We start from the raw sequence: 17421 nt of genomic DNA, 5'->3' as shown, positions 1-17421 counted from the left end.
CTTTTTGTCTGTTAAACTGGTCTTTGTGTCTTTATTGTGTTGTTTATGGCTTTTGTTATCTTGATTGTTCAGCACTTTGGTCAACTTGTTGTTTTTAAATGTGCTTTATCAATAAATTTGAGTTTTATGTGTTTATTAGTCCTGACATGTAACACAAATACAACATTACTGATATTTGTGTTTGACTAGAATGTTCAATATTATATTTTAATTAATTATAAATAGTACTTTCTTATTGATTGATATTATATCAATCTGAAAAGCACATAAAACACATTATTAGTCAGAGCTGTGAGAGCAGGGAGGAGGAGATTAAGGGAGGAGCAAAACTGTCACTGAAGTACAGAAAGACACAAACTTTCACTGTGGTGTTTCATACTAAACAACACAGACAGTTTCTTCTTATCTTCAAGATGGTGTCAATGCAATTAAGTCTGTTTTCAACTTTGTTTCTGATCACACTAACAGGTAGGTGACACACTTCATATTTACTTCTATTGATGTTTGATTGAAAACTGAGCATGAAGTTGTACGTATTCATGTTATGAGTCTTTGACAACATGTTATAACAGAGTTATCTCTTCCTTTAGGTGTCAGCTGTCAAGAACTCACTCCAGTCAACAATGAAGAGAACAGTTTAGAAGGCAGCACTGTTACTCTGTCCTACAACTACTCCAAACAAGCTGATGGCACTGATAATTTCTTCTGGTATCGACAATATCCAGGAAAATCACCAGAGTTCCTCATGTACATCTCAGGCAGTAACATCACAAAAACAGCAGACTCTCTGAAATCAGACAAAAGATTCTTTACTGATCTGTTTGAAGACAAGCGTGGAGTTAAACTGCAGATCTCCTCTGCTGCAGTGTCTGACTCTGCTGTGTACTACTGTGCTGTGAGGCCCACAGTGACAGGAAACACCAAAACTCTGTACAAAAACCTTTGGAGCAAAGACAACAGAATACTCCACAACATCCACTAGAGGGAGTCACACACTGTTAAACTTCAGTGGTTTGAATCTTCACATATTTGACTCAGCCCTACAAAAGACTCATCTGTATCCAACATGTGTGAAACCTGGATTATGATGGTGACTGCAGCATCGGTGTCATTTCCACAGTTGAATCACAGAAGTGTAACAGAAGGGATGAATGGGTCCGACTCTTTCTCTCTTGATAAGGATTCCTGTCTCTCAGCTCAGAGTATCTGCTGATGCAGAGTACTGATCCCATAGCAGTGCTCTCTTTCTCCCACATTCAAATCTGTGCACCCCACTGCTTGAAACTCATTGGAACAACTTCAACATGAGGTCTCATGAGGTCATGGATTGCTGACGTGACTGAATGAATATAACTGGTAGTGAAAACACTGAAATGTTATAATGACATGGAAGAAGAGACTGTATTACATGTAGATTGGTCTCATCATGGCAGATACTTGATCTGATGAATCACCTGAGTATTACTGCAGATACTGATGTAGTGTGTCAGTGTTTGTCTGTTCAAGGCTCCATTCTGGGGCCTTTTCTCTTCAACATCTACATGCTGCCACTAGCTCAGGTTATGGAAAACAACTAAATATGTTACTAGTTATGCAGATGATACACAAATTTACATAACCATATCACCAGGGGACTATGGTCCAATACAAGCACTGAGTAAGTGCACTGAACAAATCAATGATTGGATGTGCCAGAATTTTCTTCAATTAAACAAAGATAAAACTGAAGTAATTGTTTTTGGAGCAAAGGAAGAACGTTTAAAAGTCAGCACTCAGCTTCAATCGATAATGTTAAAAACTACAAACCAAGCCAGAAATCTTGGTGTAGTCATGGACTCAGACCTGAATTTCAACAGCTACATTAAGACAATTACAAAGTCAGACTACTGTCACCTGAAGAATATATCAAGAATTAAAGGAATTATGTCTCAGCAGGATTTGGAAAAACTTGTCCATGTATTTATCTTCAGTAGACTCGACTACTGTAACGCTGTCTTCACAGGTCTCCCTAAAAAACAATCAGACAGCTGCAGCTGATTCAGACGCTGCTGCTCGAGTCCTCACTAAGACCAAGAAAGTGGATCAAATCACTCCAGTTCTTGGATCTTTACACTGGCTTCCTGTCTGTCAAACAACTGATGTCAAAATACTGCTGTATGTTTATAAAGCACTGAATGGTTTAGGGCCAAAATACATTTCTGATCTGCTGCTTCATTATGAACCATCCAGACCTCTCAGGTCGTCTGGATCAGGTCTGCTTTCTGTCCCCTGAGTCAAAACTAAACATGGAGAAGCAGCGTTCAGTTTTTATGCTCCACATATCTGAACAAACTCCCAGAAAACTGCAGATCTGCTGCAACTCTCAGTTCTTTTAAATCACAGCTGAAGACTTTTCTGTTTGAGTTTTATTAAACCAAATTTAAGGGTCAATATTTTACACTGCACTGTAACTTTTATTCTCCTGTTTTATCTGTCTTATTCTTTTTTTAGCTTCTTTTTATTTCCAAATTTAACACATTTTAATTGTATTTAAATGTCTTTTTACTTGTGTTGCTTTTATATTCTGTTTTGGTGCCTTTTATGCTCTATGTAAAACACTTTGAATTGCCTTGTTGTTGAAATGTGCTACACAAATAAACTTGCCTTTCCTAACAGAGAGAACTATAAATACAGAACTACAAAGAGACGGAGAGATTCAGGGAGGAGCTAAACTGTTACTGAACTATAGAAGAGAGACGAACTTCCATATTCAGCAGAGTTCAATACACAAACCACAAACATTACCTTCATTCAACATGCTGGCTTTGCAATACTACGTATTTTACTTACTATTTCTGGCCATTCTTGCAGGTATGTTGGATTCTGTATTTTATAAAAGTTTAATACTAATAGTATCTGAATGTGATTCATTGAGTCTTTGACAACATGTTATAACAGAGTTATCTCTTCCTTTAGGTGTCAGCTGTCAAGAACTCACTCCAGTCAACAATGAAGAGTACAGTTTAGAAGGCAGCACTGTTACTCTGTCCTACAAATACTCCAAAAAAGCTGCAGCTGATGATTATTTCTTCTGGTATCGACAATATCCAGGAAAACCGCCAGAATTCCTTATTTCTCATTATGGCACAGGAAATCCACTATCAGCTGCAGTACCTAGACTGTCTTTTAAAGTGAGTGAAGACAAAACCCAAATGGATCTGCAGATCTCCTCTGCTGCAGTGACAGACTCTGCTGTGTACTACTGTGCTGTGCAGCCCACAGTGACAGGAAACACCAAAACTCTGTACAAAAACCTTTGGAGCAAAGACAACAGAATACTCCACAACATCCACTAGAGGGAGTCACACACTGTTAAACTTTAAGGATATTAAACAACAAATGTTTGAGGAACATCCACTAAAGGTGTCCCCTCTCTCTCTCTCTCTCTCTCTCTCTCTCTCTCTCTCTCTCTCTCTCTCTCTCTCTCTCTCTCTCTCTCTGCTGCTGTTTATCCTTCAAACTGAAACTGGTTCACACAACCTGAAGGTTTTGGTCCAGAAATTTTATTTTTTAATTTTAATATAATGAAACTAAAGTTTTACACTCTTGCTAACGGGTGATTTTTGAAATGATGAAGATGTAAACTATTAGTCTGGTTGTTGAAAATGATACATTGGAGTAAGAGAGAGCGCTTTCAACTTTTTATCTTTAGTTCTGAAACCTGTCTGTTGTCATGGTTCAGCAGTGATGCCTCTCTGTTGCCATGGTTACTGAGCTCAAAGAGGGAAGTGAGACACTGAAGAGCAGAAATGTGATCAGTCTCTCTCCCTGCAGTGGGTGGAGTCGCCCCCACCCTGACTTGTTGCCTAAACCCAACTACACACGGGACTCAGGATGCAAACCCGGGTCTCTGCTGCCAGAGTCCTGCATGTTGTACGCCTGCCATCCACTCCATCCTCCTCCCTCTGACTTCACAGCCATATATACCATACCATCATAAGGATGACACAGTTTAATACTAATGTATGTCAATGTTTAGTTGAGTTTTTTTTCCTTCTCAAACACACTCCTGGTCGGCTCTTTCATGTGATATCTTTCCATGCAGATAGGTCTGTGAAAATGACTCCCGCTTCCTTTGTTGGGCTGACAAATCTCAGAGCTGTGTGTCTCAAAACCTGCACAAATAAAATATTTGATATTAAGGAAACAGCTTAACCACCTTGATTTTTTTCCCGCCCAAATACCTGACATGTTTCTGTTCCTTAATGATCTTGTTACAACATGTGAGCTGTTGTTACATATGTAATAACCACAGTATATCACCTGTTTTGATGGTTTTGGTTAAAGGTCATCAGCCATACTGAGCCATGGCTCACCAACAGTAGCAGACTGGTATATTCTCTCTTTTCAAAGAGGAAACACTGAGCTCATAATTAATGACAAACATGGGATCATTGTTGAGTTGATGCTAAGAAGCTGTGATGGTAAACTTCACTGATTTCAGAGGAATCTCCTTATAAATAAAACTGTTTGTGTGAGTCCTTTATTTCATTGTTTGAATATAGTTTTAGTTTTGACACACTTAATAAAGTGTGTGTGTGTGTGTGTGTGTGTGTGTGTGTGTGTGTGTGTGTGTTCAGTGAACTGTATCAGTCAGTTTCTGTTCAGTCTGACTGAGGGAGGTTTTTGTACGACGCTTTTTCACTGTGTGAACACACTCTGACTGTTGATAGAGTGGAGACTCTGACAGTAATAAACTGCTGCATCTTCAGTCTGAACTCCACTGATGGTCAGAGTGAAGTCAGATTTTGATCCACTGCCTGTAAAACGATCTGGAATCCCTGATACTCGCTGATTAGCAGTGTGAATGAGAACTTTAGGAGTTTCTCCATCTCTCTGTTGGTACCAGGCTAAGAGGTGGTAGCTGCTCCAATTATCAGTCACACTAAAAACATCCTGACTGGTCTTACAGCTGATGGTTGCGGAGCCTCCCAGAGCAGATGTCACTGCTGCAGGCTGAGTCACTGTGATCTGGCCTCTGGACTCTGAGGATACAGAGACAAAAACATAAAGCAGCGTCATGGTTTTGATGGTTTTGTGGGCTTCATTTCAGAGGGACGGATGTTCATAGAGGAGTTTGATTCTCTGGACTTTACCTGTGAAGCAGCAGCAGAGGAGAGTCCAGATGAGGACGGAGATCAAAGTCATGTTGTTGATGAGGAGGATTTCTGTGGCTTCTGTTGTGATGAAGGACAGCTGTCAGTCATCCAGTGTTCAACTCTCAGGACTATAAACTCTCCCAGAGCACTGGAGCATGGTGCCGCTGATGCAAAGTGGCTCTCTATGGAAATGCTCTGACTGACTCCAACAGGGACTTGGATTACTCTGATGATGCTGTTTCATCAATGGATCAATCAACTTATCACAGTATTGATTAGGATGTGTCAGTGATTATTTTTATGTGGTTTGGACTTCATGTGTATTGACGACTGTTTTCTTTCAGAAAATATTTTGTTACAGTTAAATGTATTACAACACAAATTTAACATTAATTTAAATTAATTTATATGAAATAAAATCACATATTCATAAATTGGCGGCTCTGTGTTGTTGTAAGTTTTTGAGTTATTTCAGTAATTTTACTTCATTTTGGTGAGTTTGTTTGTGTCAAAGTCAGAGAGCCGTGTCTCTCTACACTGAGAGGTTTTTGTACGGCGGCTCAATGAGTTTGTATCACTGTGGTTGACTTTTGGTGGAGGAACCAGACTGGATGTTGGAAGTAAGTTTCTGTTAAAATATTAAATACTGTATCATCAGTTAAGTTTATTATTTCTACGTCTGAACATTTGTAGTAGATATAAGTTTCCACTGTGCTGATCTAAAACACTTTAAAGTCTCAGTTTTATTGTTTGTTCCTCTTGTGTTTCCTTAAAGTTGAACTCAAAGCAGCTTTACTGAACTTTTTTTGAAATGTTCAAGTTAATTTGTTAAATGTGAACAGCTTGAACTGCAGGACAGAGTAAAAAACAACAATCCTACTTTAAAAATGATTTTAATTTCAGCCTTTAATTCTCTGTTTTAATTTAATAATTTAAATTCAAAGAAGATAAACAATGTGAAATGCTGTGAATCTCTGATCATTTAAAATGTCTCCAGTTGTCTTTTAACCTCAGTCTGAAATCATTTTGACAGATTTTTGAGGGTTTTTCATTTTTTGAATGTCTCAACATTTTCCGTATATTACGGTGGTCTGTTAGTTTTGACTGATGAATCTGATTAACTGTTGATCTTTTGATAGTTTTGAAAGTAAATATGTTGTTATAAATTCAAACTAAATCATAGATGTCTGAATTATATATTCAAACTTTATGTCCTTATTTATATATAGTGTATAGTGTAAAATAAAATATATTAAACAGTCATATAAACGACTTAAAGGAGTTTCTGTCAGATGTTTTTTCTGCTCCACCAGTCACTCACTGACACACTGTTTCACTTCCCTCTGAGAAACCTCTCATGCATATCAGCACAGAAAGAGTCCTCATATGGCTCCACCCTCTCACAGTAAAGGTGTCCAAGTGTCTGGTGTTGGATTGACAGCTGTCCTCTAATCTGATTGGTGTCTCCTAGGTGTTGTCCGTCCCACCCTGACGGTGCTGCCCCCCTCCAGCGAGGAGCTGCAGCAGGGGAAGGCCACGCTCATATGTCTGGCCAACAAGGGCTTCCCCTCAGACTGGAGTCTGGCCTGGAAGGTGGACGGCAGCAGCAGCAGCAGCAGTGGGGAGGAGAGCAGGAGCCCCGGGGTGCTGCAGAAGGACGGCCGCTACAGCTGGAGCAGCACCCTGAGGCTCCCTGCAGACCAGTGGAGGAAGGTGGGCTCTGTGACCTGTGAGGCCACCCAGGGCTCCCAGACTCCAGTCTCAGAGACACTGAGGAGAGACCAGTGTTCCCAGTCCTGACCTGACTCACTGGGACTCTGCTACTGGTTTTACTCTGCTACTGCTCTCACTCTGATCTCTAATCAGAACAGTGTAACATTGTGTAACTTCAAACTGTAATAACTGCATTATTGTAGTACTGATGACTTAGATGCTTGAAACAATAAACATTTTCTCTCTTGAAATCAAATATTTTTCTGTGGATGTTTGACACCAACAATACATGCAGGATTATAACTCTTTCTTGATCTTAATCTTGGGATTATATAAAGTATTGTTACATATCTATGAAGTCTTTGAGTCTCAACTGACAGTGTGTCTGTTTAGCAGTGGTATCATAAATCATTATGTAAAACATGGTGTTAATGGAAGGATGAAAGGATCCCATAATTTTAAAATCCTTTCAAAATGTAGTTTACATTAATAGAGTTTTGAGGATTAGAAACAAAGTGCAGAGTATTGTCAGCAAAAGATGATATCATCTGGTTCTTCTTTTACACCAAAGGTTTCCATGTCAGTATGTTTGTTGCATGTTTCTTTAAGAATACCAAAAGAACACCTCTGATGTGTTTTTATTTATGTGCTGCATTAAAGTTCTTATTGAATTATCCCTGGTTTTGAGATGTTAAAATGTGCAATAATATGTTTTAATGTCTGAAAGGGTATTATCTTATTCAAAGAGAAAATTAAAATTTGTATTTGTAATGTTTTAAACAGATATAGGACTTTGTTTGCTCATATTTCAGTTTTCTAAACTGGTTTGATCATTTCATGGAAAATCACCCAGGTATCCTTTGACCTTGATGTAATTTATTATTATTTCAGTTTCATAAAGGGTAAATGTGCATTAAGCTGATATCCTGAATCCTGTCAATAAATTGACAAAAGTCTAAAGAATAAAAAATGAAGATCTGACATAGAATGCAGGACATAATCATAACAAATATGTAAAAATAACAAAACATGAGTGTGATCTCTGAAGTTACACTATGTACATATACAGTAGGTACAATCATTGTACAAATGTAGTGCATACGGCCTGCCTCCCCATGTTCCCCCCACACTAGACCTCTGACCTTTTCATGTGTGTCTGAAAGAAAAAAGGGAAAAAACTGCTAATAACACAAAAATGACTATCTAAGATAATTTTGTTTCCATTAGAGTTCTTCTTAAAAGCCTTCCTTAATTTCAGCTCCTGCCATGAAACCAAGAGATACCAACATTGTTTCCCTCTGAGATCTGATTATTATTATTATATCAGAAGGAATATAGGATTTTGTGAAATATAATAAAATGTCATCGGCATATAGATAGATTTTTCAATGGTGTGACTGAAACAACATTTGAAATGTTGTGATGTTTCTAATGTAATGATGACAAAATGTAGAGAGTGGTGCAGAAAGAGGAAGTCCACTGCTGTTTTAATCTTAAAGCTGAATCTGGTTCACTGACAGTTTGGCCCAGAGGATAAATAATAAGAAATATCTTCACTGATTACTTTTGTAGAAACATAACGGACCGTATTTTAAGTACAGCGTGGTAGATCCTGGATGTACGGTCTGTGCAGGCGTCTCCAGGCACTCCTGTTATTCAGGTTCATGAATGTGCCGGAGCACAAAGTGCAAAAGGGCTGGATGAAGGTGAATATAGAAGGGAGGGTGGGCTGATTTTTTGTCAAGTCAATTATTATCAAACAGTCTAGATTTCTTGTAGTGGTGATGAAAACAACAGAAATAGAAGCAATACAGATAAATAGATCATATCAACATTCTATAGAAAATATGACATCATAATTTCTCTTCATGAACTGGTTGAAATCACAGACTCAGAGTTTGATTGGTTTATTCTTATTATAAAACAAGTTTCTCTGTAGTTCTCTTGGATTTCTTGTGGTGAACCACAGGGTTCAATCCTGGGTCCTCTTGTTTTCAGTTTACATGTTACTGTTGGATCAAAGAGTTAAGTGTTAGTGTTTCAGATCTTCCTACAATCCAGTGATTCTTAAACTGAGATCTTTTAATTTGCCCCTAAAATTCTGCCAAACAGGTGAAATCTGCTGAAACTGTCTGTTGATGTTAATCTTACTGCTCATAGTCTGTGTATAATATTTGATGCTGTGTTTTCCTTTAATCATCAGCTGACTTAAATCGTACAGTGAAGAGGTAATGTTGTCTCCACTTCTGAAGCAAATCAATAGGTTCTTCTTGTGTTTGTAAAGCCTGAAAAGGTGATCAGCTACCTTTCTGCAACTCCAGTTAAAATGTAACCAGTCTGTTAACCAGGAGGAAGAGTAACTGAGAGAAGTGAAAATACAGATCTAAGAGGAGACGGAGAGATTCAGGGAGGAGCTAAGCTGTTACTGAACTATAGAAGAGAGACGAACTTCCATATTCAGCAGAGTTCAATACACAAACCACAAACATTACCTTCATTCAACATGCTGGCATTGGACTATTATGTATTTTCTTTACTGTTTCTAGTCATTCTAACAGGTATGAAAGTTTCTGCATGAAAAAAATTCAATTCCACTTTTGTCTGAATGTGATTCCTTGATCGTGACTTTAACATGTTATAACAGAGAAACATGAAAACATTTTGTATTATGAAAATATTCTACATGTGTTTCTGAGATAATGATTACAGTCTAATCTTTCTCTCCACTGCTGTTTTACTCTAAACAGTTATACATTCAAATATTAATTTATTATGAACTATTGCATTAAAGTCATCAGTCAGCATCTGTGAAATATAAGAGACCCTCTCTGGAAACTAATGTTTTTAGCACATCACACACTTAAAAACATTTCAACTTATGAATTAAAGAAGTAAATATTTTAATGGAGCAGTATCTGCTGCAAAATAATGATCAAATTAATGTCTGAAAACATGTTGATTGAAGCCAAAGTTTATTTCGTTCACTGTTCTCACAAAGAAACATTTAAAAATTTAATGAACAAGCTACAAAGTCTGATAATTATCCTTTTATCACCTGATCGTAGTTATATAATATCCTGAAGAGGAAGACAGCAGCAGGAAGAAAAAACAGCTGAGAGTTGAGAGGAGGGAGGAGAAAACCTGAGACTGAAGAACAGGAAAGACACAAACTTTCACTGTGGACTTTAACACAAACACGGTTGGTTTTTAAGATGCTGTCAGTGCACTTTAGTCTGTTTCTGACTTTGTTTCTCGTCACACTGACAGGTAGGTGAGCAGATGAACTACTAAATAATATTTTCTACTATTGACTTTAAAGGAGTTTTACTGATAAACATGAAGTAAAACAGAGTTATCTCTTCCTTTAGGTGTCAGCTGTCAAGAACTCACTCCAGTCAACAATGAAGAGAACAGTTTAGAAGGCAGCACTGTTACTCTGTCCTGTAAATATACTAAAGGAGCTGCTGATTATTTCTTCTGGTATCGACAATATCCAGGAAAACCACCAGAGTTCCTCATCTCTCACATGGAAAACGGAGAAGTGGTTGAAAATCCAGTATCTAGACTGTCCGTTAATGTGATTAAAGATAAAACCCAAATGGATCTGCAGATCTCCTCTGCTGCAGTGACAGACTCTGCTCTGTACTACTGTGCTGTGAGGCCCACAGTGACAGCAAACCCACAGTCTCTGTACAAAAACACAAGCTGACACACTGACAAGCTGCTGGAAGCCTTTTTTCCACACTGTTGTACTGAACTTTTTACCTCCACTAGAGGGCCACATTATCAAGTAGGCGGTGCACTACTTCTGCACTGTGTTCAACCATTCTGTCAATAATAACTGCTGCTGTGAAGAGAACAATTCTCAGACTGAATGTTGAACATCAGATAGTTTCTCCTGTTGATTTAAACCTTGTTGTAGAGATGGAACATTGGCTGTGGATTATTCTTGCTGCTCTTTTCTTTGGTAAGACAGAAAACAGAATGTGTTTCCTTTCTCAACAGTTTTTAACACACAACTGAGCTATAAGTGCTTTTAATGTCCTTCATAGAGGGAACAAGTTATTTCTGCCTCCATTTATAACCTTTTTAGAAAAAAAGATGTAGTTCAGTCTGACAGACAGCAGTCAGTAAAAAACAGACTATTCTAGATGTCTCAGTGTCTGCTAGGTAACTCTTTAAAGCTGCTGATTGTTCTCCTTTAATCAATCATCTTTATTGATTCATCTCTTCCTCTGCATGTTCTGTTCTTCCCCAGAGTGTAAAGGACAAGACAGCGTGACCCAGCCAACAGGAGATGTCATTGCTGCTGAAGGAGACACAGTAACACTCGCTTGTACATTTCCGAAGAGTGGAAATCCAACTTTGTTCTGGTACAAACAGGATGGAAACAACAGCCCCAAATTCATCCTGAGCCGAGTTAACCTGGATGAAGGGAACACACCAGATGAGTTTAAAGAAAGATTTTCATCCACACTGGTTTCCAATTCAGTTCCTCTGAAGATCCAGAAGCTGCAGCTGTCTGACTCTGCTGTGTACTACTGTGCTCTGCAGCCCACAGTGACAGGAAACACCAAAACTCTGTACAAAAACCTTTGGAGCAAAGACAACAGAATACTCCACAACATCCACTAGAGGGAGTCACACACTGTTAAACTTTAAGGATATAAAACAACAAATGTTTGAGGAACATCCACTAAAGGTGTCCTCTCTCTCTCTCTCTCTCTCTCTCTCTCTCTCTCTCTCTCTCTCTCTCTCTCTGCTGCTGTTTATCCTTCAAACTGAAACTGGTTCACACAACCTGAAGGTTTCGGTCCAGAAATTTTATTTTTTTATTTTAATACAGTGAAACTAAAGTTTTACACTCTTGCTAATGGGCGATTTTTGAAACGATCAAGATGTAAACTATTAGTTTGGTTGTTGAAAATGATACATTGGAGTAAGAGAGAGCGCTTTCAACTTTTTATCTTTAGTACTGAAACTGTTAAACTTCAGTGGTTTCTTATCAAACAGTCTAGATTTCTTGTAGTGGTGATAAAAACATCAGAAAATGAAACACTACAGATAAAACATGTATTATTTATATAAACAATAACATCATAACTGAGTATTACAGCAAATCCTCTGATATCTAATAGAGCTCACATTAAACTCTGTGAACCAACTATTTTTATGAGGCACTCTTCATAACTGCCCAAATACAAAACTGTTTTAATAATGTGAACAATATATTTGAGTAAAATATTCAGTATATGAAACTGCTGAAACTGTCTGTTGATGTTAATCTTACTGCTCATAGCCTGGGTATAATATTTGATGCTGTGTTTTACTTTCATCATCAGCTGAGTTAAGTTGAATAGTGATGAAATAATGTCGTCTCCACGTTTGAAGCAAACAATCAGGTCATTTTTGTGTTTGTAAAGCCTGAGAAGGTGATCAGCTACCTTTCTGCAACTCCAGTTATAAATGTAACCAGTCTGTTAACCAGGAGGAAGAGTAACTGAGAGAAGTGAAAATACAGATCTAAGAGGAGACGGAGAGATTCAGGGAGGAGCTAAGCTGTTACTGAACTATAGAAGAGAGATGAACTTCCATATTCAGCAGAGTTCAATACAAAAACCACAAACATTACCTTCATTCAACATGCTGGCATTGAAGTATTATGTATTTCCTATGTTTTTTCTTGTAATTCTAACAGGTATGTTACATTTCATTCCTGTATTTTTTAAATTCTGAATCATTCATGGAAACTTTAACAACATGTTATAACAGAGTTATCTCTTCCTTTAGGTGTCAGCTGTCAAGAACTCACTCCAGTCAACAATGAAGAGAACAGTTTAGAAGGCAGCACTGTTACTCTGTCCTACAAATACTCCAGATCAGCAACTAGTGGTGATGAGTTTTACTGGTATCAACAATATCCAGGAAAACCACCAGAATTCCTTATTTCTCATTATGGCACAGGAAGTCCAATATCAGATCCAGTACCTAGACTGTCTTTTAAAGTGAGTGAAGATAAAACCCAAATGGATCTGCAGATCTCCTCTGCTGCAGTGACAGACTCTGCTCTGTACTACTGTGCTGTGAGGCCCACAGTGACAGCAAACCCACAGTCTCTGCACAAAAACACAAGCTGACACACTGACAAGCTGCTGGAAGCCTTTTTTCCACACTGTTGTACTGAACTTTTTACCTCCACTAGAGGGCCACATTATCAAGTAGGCGGTGCACTACTTCTGCACTGTGTTCAACCATTCTGTCAATAATAACTGCTGCTGTGAAGAGAACAATTCTCAGACTGAATGTTGAACATCAGATAGTTTCTCCTGTTGATTTAAACCTTGTTGTAGAGATGGAACATTGGCTGTGGATTATTCTTGCTGCTCTTTTCTTTGGTAAGACAGAAAGCAGAATGTGTTTCCTTTCTCAACAGTTTTTAACACAGAACTGATCTATAAGTGCTTTTAATGTCCATCATAGAGGGAACAAGTTATTTCTGCCTCCATTTATAACTTTAAAAAAAAAAAAGATGTGGTCAGTTTGACAGTCAGCAATGATTAAAAAACAGACTATTCTAGATGTCTCAGTGTCTGCTAGGTAACTCTTTAAAGCTGCTGATTGTTCTACTTTAATCAATCATCTTTATTGATTCATCTCTTCCTCTGCATGTTCTGTTCTTCCCCAGAGTGTAAAGGACAAGACAGCGTGACCCAGCCAACAGAAGATGTCATTGCTACTGAAGGAGACACAGTTACACTTGGCTGTCAATATAAGAGCAGTGTAACTCCCTATTTGTTCTGGTACAAACAAGAAGTAAATGATTTTCCAAAGTATATGCTGCGGCGTTACAAGTCTGGTGGAGGAGATAATGCTGCAGAGTTCCAGAAAGACAGATTTGATGCTACAGTTAACGGGACATCAGTTCCTCTGAAGATCCAGAAGCTGCAGCTGTCTGACTCTGCTGTGTACTACTGTGCTCTGCAGCCCACAGTGACAGGAAACACCAAAACTCTGTACAAAAACCTTTGGAGCAAAGACAACAGAATACTCCACAACATCCACTAGAGGGAGTCACACACTGTTAAACTTCAGTGGTTTCTTATCAAACAGTCTAGATTCTTTTCCCTCATGAGACACAGTTGTGATGAAGAGTTTTACAAATGAATGTCATTTGACATATGAGTCTCCTCCTACTGACTGCAGAGGTGGCTGCATGGCAGAGAGCTGTTTGATTCCAGCTGTGAACATCAGACCAAACACAACTCACAAAACCACTCAACACTTATTCAAACTCAACATTCACTTACAGCATTTCACTTGTGTAACCATGGAAACACTGGCTGTCATTTCACTGTTTTCAGCTGTTGTAGGTACGTATGTTTTTGTCATTGTGTGATATTTTCCAAATGATGGATATTTGACTCTGGAACAGAACTTTAATACAACATGTTTCCTTCACTAGGTAACACCTTGGAAGATGATTTCTATAGAAATCAGTCAAATGAACAGTTGATCAGTTTGTGTCCACAGAGTAACACTGTACAGTTGACATTTTCCACTGTCTTCTCCTCTCAGCCTCATGAACAATGTTAGTCTAATGGCTTCATTTTCTCTACTTTTTCCAGGACTAATAGCTGGAGACACAATCTCTCCTGAACAAGATGAAGTCAGTGGAAGAGAAGGAGAATCTGTCACACTCACATGTACCTATAAGACAAGTGCAGGGGGTGTTGGGCTTTACTGGTACAAACATCATTCTGACCTTCAGGCACCTCAGTTTATACTGGTGAAAGGAGCAAAATCATGGAGTGATGAAGAATTTATTCCTGATAAACGATATAAATCCAAAACATCAGATACATCAACTGAGCTGACCATACAGAGTCTAACCCTGGCAGACACAGCTCTCTACTACTGTGCTCTATACACACAGTGATAGAAAGTGTAGAAGAGGCTGTACAAAAACCTGAACACAGATATCTGACTACTCTTCAAAGAGGAGGGAAGTGGTATTCAAACCACAGCTTCATATCAGATGGATTCTGCTAATTCCTGTTTTATCAGAGTCACTGTGGTTACAGCTGCTAATGAAACACTGTGGGAGGATTCACATGAGCAGCAAATCCACATCAATGACAAACCAGCTGGATGATGCTTCAAACACAAGAAACCGTCAAACATAATAAATGGAAACTGAAAACACTGAAAAAAAACCTCTTATTAAAAATTCAAGGTATCAGATTAGAATGACATCATATGTAACTGATTCATGGAAATTAATGTTTTGTCTCTTTAAACAGATTTAAACATGATGTATATAAATGACACTTTAGAGGAGTTTTCCATTCAACACCATGACACCAAATCACACAGCAGAAGTTCAGCAATGAAACAACAATTTCTGTTAAATAATGTTTGATGAGGGGGACTTGATGGGATTTCTATCCTCCTCTTTAAAACCAGTGCTGAAGAACTCACTCCAGCTTGGTGTCCACTCTTTCAGTGCTTAATAGACTCCCACACTGTCCCTGCACTGTGGAAAAAACTCTTATCACTCCAGTCCCAAAGAAGTCTTGTCCAGTTGAGAACAATGATTATAGACTGTAGCATTAACCTCAATAGTGATGAAATGCTTTGAAATATATATTGTGTCTTTACTGAATAATGAGGTGAACCCAGAGTTAAAATCCTGGCAGGTTTTATAAACAAGGAAGGAGCACTGATGATGTCATCAGCAGTATCACCCACTTAGACTTAGACATTTGGTGCACGTTTACTTTTTATTGATTTTAGCTCAGCTTTTAACACTTTGCAGCCTTATTTATTATGAAATAAACTGAAACAGTTGAATGTCAATCCTTTTATTATTAAATGGTATTTTTCTTTTTTAACTGACAGAGTTCAGTATGTAAAGATAAATGAGGCAATATCTGACCCTGAACACATCAGCACAGGTGCCCCACAAGGATGTGTGAGCTCCCCACTTCCCTTCACGCTGTTGTGGATATTTTGAGCGATGGTCAGCACCTCAGTGGAGAAAAGTGAACACGAGCCTTTGATGTCTTAAAGCTGAAAAAGTTTATTGACATACTTGATCAAGGAGAACTGAAATAGCGAACATCGAAGTCATCTGCAACTCGGATGCTGTCTCTTTCCGTTCTGCCCTCTGAAAGTCTGAGTCTTAGTCTTTAACCCAAGCAGATCAGCCTACAATATGAAAAATTAGTCTCATTGGTTCACTAGTTTCTAAACAAGGAATTACATTTTACTCGTGTCAGTTTAGGTCACGTTGCATGAAATTTCAGGCCACTGTCAGGAGATTTGTTTTGAATGTCTGACTGCGTCAGTAGAATCTACGTATCCACCTATCTGTGTTGTCTAGGAAACCCTCCTCCGACCTCGGTGACCATGGCGATGCTGATTTACCCTCCATCAGAGAGGTTTCTGCTTTCCCCAAAACATCACAGACAGCTGGAGTCTCAAGGAGAGGAGAATATGTCCCATTCCTGCTTAAGAATTACAGTGTGACCTCAAGGCCCAGGCTTGACCCAATGCAACCCAATTAATAACCCCTGAAGAAGGAAAATTCCATAACACACGCTTTACATGAACGGCTGTGTGAGCAAAACTCCACAAAACTACATTGTAAAATTCTCTGATGACGCCACCATTCTGGGCTTATTACACAGTGATGAAGACACATCACTTTACCACTATGATATCAAACAGTTTGTGGATTAATGTGACGCTCACCATCTTATCTTGAATATAAATAAAACAGAGGAGATGATATTCGATCCAAAGTCAATTGGTGACCATAGTCCAACTATCATTCACAACACACCCAACAAACAGGTTTCCTCATACAAATATCTCGTTGTTCACACTGACAGCTCGCTCACATGGCATGTACATGTTGAAAATCTGCTCCAGGCCACAACAGAGGATGTACTTTGTGAGAAGGCTTAAACTCTAAACAGCAAACTAATGTTTTTATTTTTACCAAATGATTTTAGAAAGTTTGGTAACCTGTCAGCACTTTTTAAGTCTAAGCTTGCACATCTTATCCAAACAGACATGAAGATTATAGGTCAAAAAGAACAAAACCATCTTCAGTCTTTATGTGAAAAATCTGTGCTCAGAGAGGCACAGAAAATTCTGAATGATCCAACACACATCCTGATCTCTGAATTTGAAGTGTTGCCTTTCAGGATCCTGCAATGCAGACTGAACCGGTACAAGAACTCATTCATTCCATCCTCCATCAAGATATTAAATAGCTACAAGTAGTGGAGTTTATTCATCATGCATAAAATATTAAATGGCTATAGTCAAAGAAAACTAATATCTTTTTTCCTCTGAGTGATTTATAATTGAATCAAAAAGGCTTCCTTGTAATTACTGAGTAATTAGTACAACTTACACAAGTCTCTCTTGACTGAACTGTTACTGAGGACGAAGTGATGATGTGAAAAAAAAACTGAAATTATTTTAATGTAAAATCACTTTTTGTATCCAACATGAGTGAAAAATGATTTATATGATGGTGACTGCAGCATCAGAGTTTCTA

At 38.3% G+C, this 17421-nt stretch overlaps 3 gene segments (V, D, J or C); all 3 read left to right on the top strand.

Annotated features, from left to right (window-relative positions):
- Positions 1–877: 877 nt before the first annotated feature.
- LOC121908059 lies at positions 878–7031 on the top strand (the record flags this gene model as incomplete). The annotated part of the segment is given in 3 exon segments: positions 878–934; positions 5725–5758; positions 6610–7031. Coding segments are annotated over 3 exon segments (420 nt in total), but the record flags the coding sequence as incomplete, so codon positions are not given.
- Positions 7032–10531: 3500 nt separating this feature from the next.
- Positions 10532–11432, top strand: LOC121908057 (the record flags this gene model as incomplete). The annotated part of the segment is given in 2 exon segments: positions 10532–10818; positions 11110–11432. Coding segments are annotated over 2 exon segments (366 nt in total), but the record flags the coding sequence as incomplete, so codon positions are not given.
- A 1547-nt stretch (positions 11433–12979) lies between these two features.
- Positions 12980–13859, top strand: LOC121908058 (the record flags this gene model as incomplete). The annotated part of the segment is given in 2 exon segments: positions 12980–13246; positions 13537–13859. Coding segments are annotated over 2 exon segments (366 nt in total), but the record flags the coding sequence as incomplete, so codon positions are not given.
- Between the last annotated feature and the right edge of the window lie 3562 nt (positions 13860–17421).

The sequence above is a fragment of the Thunnus maccoyii genome, chromosome 12, assembly GCF_910596095.1.
Source record: "Thunnus maccoyii chromosome 12, fThuMac1.1, whole genome shotgun sequence".
NCBI lineage: Eukaryota > Metazoa > Chordata > Actinopteri > Scombriformes > Scombridae > Thunnus > Thunnus maccoyii.
Note: the sequence above shows the minus strand (reverse complement) of the source record. Positions and strands in the feature narration are given on the sequence as shown.